Below are 8,167 nucleotides of genomic sequence, written 5' to 3' on the forward strand. Positions count from 1 at the left end.
GTTGAGCATCTGATTTCTGCTCAGGTCATGATATGGTTTGTGAGTTTGAGCCCCACGTGGGTCTTGCTGCAGCCCAGAGCCCACTTTGGATCCCTTGTCCCCTTCTCCCTCTGCCCCGCCTCTTGCACCCTCTCAAAATATATAAACCTTAAAAGAAATAGAAGAATATTCTCACAGACATAGAAAAATGCAAGACAGTTGTTAAGAAACTCAGAGAGAAGATGCTCACAGCTGCAGATCTCAGGGAAGAACACTCAACACCAACAAATCCAAACCAAACAACTCAATAACCACGAAGGAACACCAAACAAAGCCAACACAGGTTTTCCTATGTGCCAGACGCTGTTGACTCACTGCACTGCTGCTAAGTCCCTGTAAAGGACACTTCATCAGGTGCACATCCAAGAATCCCTTGTTTGCAACAATCAGAACTGGGTGTGTGGGCTGGAGGCAGGACCCCATTTGTCATGAAGTTTCACAAAACTGTGAAGGCTGGGCTGAATAAGGAATCAGTCCAGGCTTATTGGCAGCATTTTGTTGGTGAAGCAAAGAAAGCAGAGACGAAATTGTGAGCCACTCTGTGGTGACCTTTGTTGGCTTGTCAGAATTAAAGCTTAGAGGAATTATTCACACAGCCCTGTGTCATAATGAGAAATCCTATTAGCCTGGATATGGCCCTGGCCCCCCTCCTAGAATACCTCCTGCAAATGGCAGGGCCAGAAAGGGCTTGCTTCATTCACAGATGAGCACTGGTCAGAAAGGAACCATTCCAGGGCGCCTGGGTGGCTCAGTTGGTTAAGCGTCCAACGTCAGCTCAGGTCATGATCTCACGGTTCATGGGTTCCAGCCCCGTGTTGGGCTCTGTGCTGACAGCTCAGAGCCTGGAGCCTTCTTTGGATTCTCTGCTTCAAATTCTGTGTCTCCCCCTCTCTCTCTGCTCCTCCCCTGCTTCTTCTTCTCTCTCTCTTCTCTCTCAAAAATAAACACTCATTAAAAAACAAAGGCAGAGATAAGGAAGCATTCCAGAATCACAATAGGCACCTTCCATTAAATAACACAGGGACAAACAAGAGGCATGTGAAAAACACTCAACAGAAAAAAAATTCCAATAGTGTATTTCCCAAAATTCGATGAAATAGACACCATGATAAAATCAGAGAACAAATGGGGCAATTGAATGAGATAATAAAGAAGAAAATGAACTTGAGCTCAGAAAAAGAGCCAAGAAACAAGACAAAACCACACTAGAAATGAAGGCCATGCTGAAAGCAGACAGGGAGGTGAAGGCATTGCTGAGTGGGCTGTAATGGACACGGAAAGGGAGGCAGAGGGAAAGAAGAGCTTGCAGGTATGAAACAGCCATCACTGAGCGTTAAAGGAGGACGAGAAGTAAACACATAAGAAATACAACACAGGCGTAACTGAAAAGAGGATATAAAGGTGTATATTATACAAACATGGATATGCATAAAATATATACTTTTTAACAATATGTGCACCCTCTGTACATATACACTCGCCCCAATATCTCTCTCCATCTCTTTCTTCTCTCTCTCTCTCTCTCTCTCTCACACACACACACACACACACACACACCACATACCCCAGGAAAAACACAGAAACACCCAAATGAGGATACTACAAAGATACACAGGAACTGAGAACACCGCTTGAATCCATATATAGGAATTGGCTGCTTGGGGAATGACCTTGAATGTATATTTTATTCCTTGAACGTCTTCAACATTCTCCTTCAACGTCTAAACATTGAAGAAAGTGTGTAAGTAACAATACTCAATATATGAGTAGGCAGTCTATACATCTGCATCTGGAATGTTTAAACAGATAGCACATTAAGTTTCTAGCTTTACCTATCACTTTACAGGATATACAAAGGACATAGTAAGATGTTCAATGAGGCACCATGAACATGCAACTAGAAAAATCCAAGGAATGAAACACTGCACCTGCCAAAGAACCCAGTCTCTTTAACAAATAAATTGTATGGAAAAAATGAAGGAGGATATACTGACTTACAAGATTTAAAAGACATTGCACACGCATATAATATGGATTGAGCTTATTTGGATCCTGATTTGGACAACCAAAATATAAAAAATAACACCAACAGGTATATTTGAAAATGGAATAGACACTTGGTGACATTAATGAATATATGTAAATTTTCAAGATAAGAAAATGATATTTTGGTTATATTTTTGAGTCTCTCGTTCAGACATAAATACAGAATTATATACAAACGAGACAACATGATCTCTGACATTTATTTTCTAATAATTTACAGCCGTTATGGAATAGAGTAGGAATATGGAAGCTATAATATTGGTCGTGAGATAATGCCGTTTATATAGCTGAGTTATAAGAATATAGGGACTGATTATGTTGTTATGTTACTCCTTTATGTGGGTGAAATTTTAAGTAAAAGCAAAAAAAGTCATATTTAACTATTGTAATAAAGAAAAAGAATGAGAATGTTACTATGAAGGCATATGAAATAGATTATTTCAGTCTCCTATCTCTGCTGGGTACAACACAAGTGGAGAGGAGAGCACTTAACTTCTGATACACATGCATAACATGCAGATCCTTTGTTTGAGACAGTGACTAACTCCTAGCTCAGTGAATTGAGAATAGTCTCATTGTATTGAGATCAAGTCAAAGCTGGAAGACAGGAGATATTTTCCCTGACTAAAGGAAGCCAAAAATGCAATCTTCATTATTTCATAACTTTTCTAATAATCCAGATGTGACATCACTGTTTGTAAAGCCCAACCCTTCCCAATCTGCAAGCTCACCTTCCAGGACGGAGCCCAGCCCATTTTCACCATATATAAACTGCTGCCGGGAGGCTCATCTCACAGATCTGCTCCTCTCAGCTCTACCCTCCAGCCTCTCACGCTTTCTTCAGCCTTCCCTCTTCAGGAATCATGTCTAGCAAATCCACCGTGAGGAGCCAAAACGTCAGCTACCGTGGCTTCAGCACCAGCTCAGCCAGAGTCCCAGGGGTCTGCCGCTCTGGCTTCAGCAGTGTCTCTGTGTCCCGCTCCAGGGGCACGGGTGGCCTCGGTGGAGTGTGTGGAGGAGCTGGCTTTGGGAGCAGGAGCCTCTATAGCCTGGGCGGCTCCAAGAGGATCTCCATCGGAGGGGGCAGCTGTGCCATCAGTGGCGGATATGGTGGCCGAGTTGGAGGTGGCTTTGGCTATGGAGGTGGAGCTGCCGGTGGATTTGGTTTTGGTGCCGCAGCTGGTGGTGGCTTTGGGCTCGGTGGTGGAGCTGGTTTTGCTGGTGGCTATGGGGGCTCTGGCTTCCCTGTGTGCCCCCCCTGGAGGCATCCAAGAGGTCACCGTCAACCAGAACCTCCTCACTCCTCTGAACCTGCAAATCGACCCCACCATCCAGCGGGTGAGGACTGAGGAGCGGGAGCAGATCAAGACCCTCAACAACAAGTTCGCCTCCTTCATCGACAAGGTGAGCCAGGAAGACCTGCCTCCACTGGGATGTCAGGCTCCCCAGACTAGACAATCAATGAATGTCCTACTGGGGTGAGGTTCAGGAGGGAGGGAGAAGGGGACTCAGAGGAGCTCTCCCCTGGGATGTCAGATGGCCTCCATGTTGACAACAGGCAGAAGGTGATGGAAATCACTTGAAACCACTGGGTCTCTTAAATGTCCTTCAACCCAGCCAGGGAACAATACTCAACTTGTGTTATCCATGAAGCAAAATAAGGCAATGAGAGAATAGAATCGGTCAGCTTTACCTGCTGAGTACTCTAAGAGATTAGATAATAATTCCAGTGGAAAACTGTTCTAGGGCTCTGGACATGAGGAAAGAGGTGAAAGAAAAGAAAAAGATTTCTGAATGAATTAAAAAAAGGGTCAGAAATATTTACATAAAGATAGAAATAAGAAAAAGATTTCTGGCTGAATTAGAAAAAAAGTCTCACAAACATTTACATAAATATAGAAATGCAAAATGTGTAGAACTAGAGCATGACCTAGGGCATTTGTTATACAGGGCAATCATGCACTAAAGCAGAAGTTCATGGAATCCAGTAATTAACTGAATTGCATTAAATCACTAGTTTCTGCACATTTAACAGTCTTTTACCTGAGGTACAATTTAAATATAACTTTCCACTTTGTAACAGAGAAATACTATGTTTTTAAATGTCTATTTAAGTATTTTGAGAGAGAGAGAGAGAGAGAGAGAGAGAGAGAGAGAGAAACTGAAAGAGAGAACAGGAGAGGGTTACAGGTAGAGAGATAGCACAGAGCCTGACAGGGGCTAGATCTCACAACACTGAGATGATGACCCGAGCCCAAATCAAAAATCAGAAGCTTAACTGAATGAGCCACCCAGGCACCCCAGAAATATTTTTAACTAGATGTGTGGTTGTGCTTTCGATAAAAAGAGAAGAAATGTTGAAAGACACTGCTAGGCCAAATAGCTTAGTTGGTGAGAAGATGTCACAGGTCCATGGAAGAACTTCACACTAAGACCAGTGAGGTTGGAACGAAATAGGGTTGGGGGTGCAACACTGTCAGCCTGACCCTCTGTACATGGTCTGTAATAGCCCAACCTGGGCGACTACCCAAAGTGCCTGGGCACCTGTCAGGTTACATCTCTTTCTCCCTGGCTTTCTGTGGCAAATAACAATCTTGTCTTCTTCCAGGTGCGATTCCTGGAACAACAGAACAAGGTCCTGGACACCAAGTGGACTCTGCTCCAGGAGCAGGGCACCAAGACCGTGAGGCAGAACCTGGAGCCCTTGTTTGAGCAGTACATCAACAACCTCAGGAGACAGCTGGACAGCATCCTGGGGGAGAGGGGCCGCCTGGACTCAGAGCTCAGGGGCATGCAGGACATGGTGGAGGACTTCAAGAACAAGTGAGCACAAGGACAGAAAGGGCTCCATTCCCTGAAGTGCACACATCAAGACTATTGGGTGACTAGGTCAAGATGTGGGCCTGATTCCATAGCAAAACATGTTCATGGAAATGAAACTCACAATTGTTGCCGAAAACAACCCCAAAATAGCAAAAAGGCCATAGAGGTGCATGGGGAGAGAACAAGATAAAAACAATTTAGGGACCCCCAAAAATCATTTTTGTGGCTCACTGGCAGGAAGCTCTTTTTGGGTATATCTCTCTTATGGAAAGTTGGGATTCCAGGACACTTTTTCTGTATCATCCTTGCCACTGGCTCAATTATGTCTTACCCTCTTCTGTGTCTAGATACGAAGATGAAATCAACAAGCGCACAGCAGCAGAGAATGAATTTGTGACTCTGAAGAAGGTGAGCTGCTGAAGATCAGGGGTTCGTGTTCCTTTCTAGAAAGAAAGGACTCTTGGCCCCTGCACACATCCAAGAGGGGAGTAGATGGGGAGACTAAAAGGTGTTCAGACTGGGAAGGAAGGCTCAGCTGACTCCAAGGTGTTGGCTTGTTCCCCAGGATGTGGATGCTGCCTACATGAATAAGGTTGAATTGCAAGCCAAGGTAGATGCTCTCATGGATGAGATCAACTTCACCAGAGCCTTGTATGAAGCAGTAAGCATCCCCCCTCCTCTTTTTTTGTTGTGATGGGGCTCTGCCAAGGGTGGAGGATCTTGGGGTGGGGTACGTCTGTAAGGCCAAGGGAAAGATGATCTGATGATCTTATGCTCTGCAGGAACTGGCTCAGATGCAAACCCACATCTCAGACACTTCCGTGGTCCTGTCCATGGACAACAACCATAACCTGGACCTGGACAGCATCATCGCTGAAGTCAAAGCCCAATATGAGGAGATCGCTCAGAAGAGCCGGGCTGAGGCTGAGTCCTGGTACCAGAGCAAGGTGAGCCTTGAGTTGACAGGTGCCCAGGATTGCCTGTGTCCTCTTCCTAGACACCAGCAAGCCTACCCCCTTCACTGGGAAAATCACCTCAAGGAAGCTGATGATTTCTCACAGGTGTGAACCCTGCACTCACAGAGCAGGCATTCACAGAATTTATGTGCTTTTTGAGTAAGTCAAAGAACCCTGCTGCAGGAGGCTAGCTACAAAGATAGGGATCTAGTGATCCTTGCTTTTGTCTTCACCCTGAGTCGGCTCCCTTGGAAACATAATACAGAACATTGCTGGCCTCCAACTGAACTAGGCAGCCAGCATTCCATTAAAAAGAGGGTCTGTGATCAGTGTACAGTATTCAGTGACCTTGCCCCGTCAACTTTCTCTAAAATGCCTTGGTGAGAAGTCACTAGCTCTGGGTGTGTTCAATGCCAGATTGAGAAGTCAGGTCACCATTAGCATGTGAAAACCCACATGCACCACCTTCTCTCCCTCTGGACTGCAGTATGAAGAGCTGCAGGTCACCGCAGGTAGACACGGGGATGATCTGCGCAACACCAAGCAGGAGATTGCTGAGATCAACCGCATGATCCAGAGGCTGAGATCCGAGATCGACCATGTCAAGAAGCAGGTACGGTGGGGGCTTCTGGAGAAGACAAGCATCGCTTCCTCACTCAACCACCAGGCAGCCATCAGCCACCATTTGGGAAATGCTGGGAATTGGGGGAAGAGCAAAGAGAGGGGTGCATGTGGCTCCCACCCTCAGTGAGTTCCCACATATGAGGACAGATGAGTGCTAACCCTACAGAATGACACAACCGCATGACAAGAGCAATCCCAATTAGTCAGAGTGTAGAAAGATCATCCAGGGACTTTTGAAAGAGATTACTTAAGGAGAATGCTTGGTTTAGGAGTACAAGAAACAAGTGGGGAAAGAAAAGGGGAGGCCCAAAGTGGGGGAGGGGGCAAGATTGTTCTAAATCTGCTCAACATCGAATTGAAACAGAAGTTGAGCAGTGACCCAGGATGAAGATCGGTGTTGCCCAAGCATGTTAGAAGACCTTAGGAGTGAGGAGGACAAGATCTCAATGGCCAGAAGTGAAACTCATAGCCTTAAGTGAAGATGTTGGTAATTTTGTATAAATTAGGGGCATCCACATGAATCATGAGAAAAGGTTCTGGTCTGGCTTTGGAGACAGCACTCAAAACAAACTGAGTGGGTCAATTTCTTTCAACTATGCTGGTATTTGGTCCAGTATAGGGTCTCCCACCCAACCCTCAGAGAAGGTGGTTTAAAAAAGGCATATATGTTCTCATGTGGCTCCCAGACTAGACAAATTGTGCAAAACAGGAAAAGACTGGGAAAAAATGTGGTAGAAGTGCCTTACCATCGTATCTGGGCTCTGGAACTGTTCCTCACTAGAAACAAGTATGGCTACTCTCCTGGAGAACTACATTACGAGTTCCCTCTGCCTATCTTCTTGCTCCAGTGTGCCAACCTGCAGTCCGCTATTGCTGATGCTGAACAGCGTGGGGAGATGGCCCTCAAGGATGCCAAGAACAAGCTGGCTGATCTGGAGGATGCTCTGCAGAAGGCCAAGCAGGACATGGCCCGGCTGCTGAAGGAGTACCAGGAGCTGATGAATGTCAAGCTAGCCCTGGACGTGGAGATTGCCACCTACAGGAAGCTGCTGGAGGGCGAGGAGTGCAGGTGAGTAACTCACACAAGCTCCTCAAACCTCTGAATACATGTCCATGATGTCTGGCCATGAGCACAAGTTGAAGGCATTCTAGTTATGGCCACAATCATGACTCTCAGAGAATCTTAAAAGGCAGTTTGCTCATGGGTTATCCTCACATCGAGGCTTCCCACTCTGGTCCAGTGGTGGCTGTCTGAGGTCTCACGGTCCCTGTGTTTTCTCCCTTCCTAGGCTGAGTGGGGAAGGTGTTGGACAAGTCAACATCTGTAAGTACTTTGCTTGCCCCTCTCCCTTGCCCTTAGCCGTTCCGACGAGACTCAGACTGGCAGAATGAGCTCACTGTGTCCTATGTGTCCTTGTCTCCCTCCCCTTCACAGCTGTGGTGCAGTCCACCGTCTCCGGAGGCTATGGCAGCGCTGGCGGCTATGGCAGTGCCAGCGGTGTGGGCAGTGGCTCAGGCCTGGGCGGAGGCAGCGGCTACTCCTATGGCAGCGGCCACAGCTTGGGAGCTGGCTTCAGTTCCAGCAGCGGCAGAGGCATTGGGGATGGCTTCAGCTCCTCTGGGGGCAGCAGTTCCACCATCAAATACACCACCACCTCATCCTCCACTAGGAAGAGCTA

General features: G+C 46.4%; 1 protein-coding gene across 1 annotated transcript; it reads left to right on the forward strand.

The window, feature by feature from the left end:
• Nucleotides 1–2,866: 2,866 nt before the first annotated feature.
• LOC121026268 (keratin, type II cytoskeletal 6A-like) lies at nucleotides 2,867–8,159 on the forward strand (the record flags this gene model as incomplete). Its single annotated transcript, XM_040469131.1, is given in 10 exon segments — nucleotides 2,867–3,338; nucleotides 3,340–3,489; nucleotides 4,694–4,908; nucleotides 5,256–5,316; nucleotides 5,474–5,569; nucleotides 5,691–5,855; nucleotides 6,352–6,477; nucleotides 7,337–7,557; nucleotides 7,778–7,812; nucleotides 7,924–8,159. Coding segments are annotated over 10 exon segments (1,695 nt in total), but the record flags the coding sequence as incomplete, so codon positions are not given.
• Nucleotides 8,160–8,167: the final 8 nt, after the last annotated feature.

This window comes from Herpailurus yagouaroundi, unplaced genomic scaffold (genome assembly GCF_014898765.1).
Source record: "Herpailurus yagouaroundi ecotype Mexico unplaced genomic scaffold, PumYag 67951, whole genome shotgun sequence".
NCBI classification, from domain to species: Eukaryota; Metazoa; Chordata; class Mammalia; order Carnivora; family Felidae; genus Herpailurus; species Herpailurus yagouaroundi.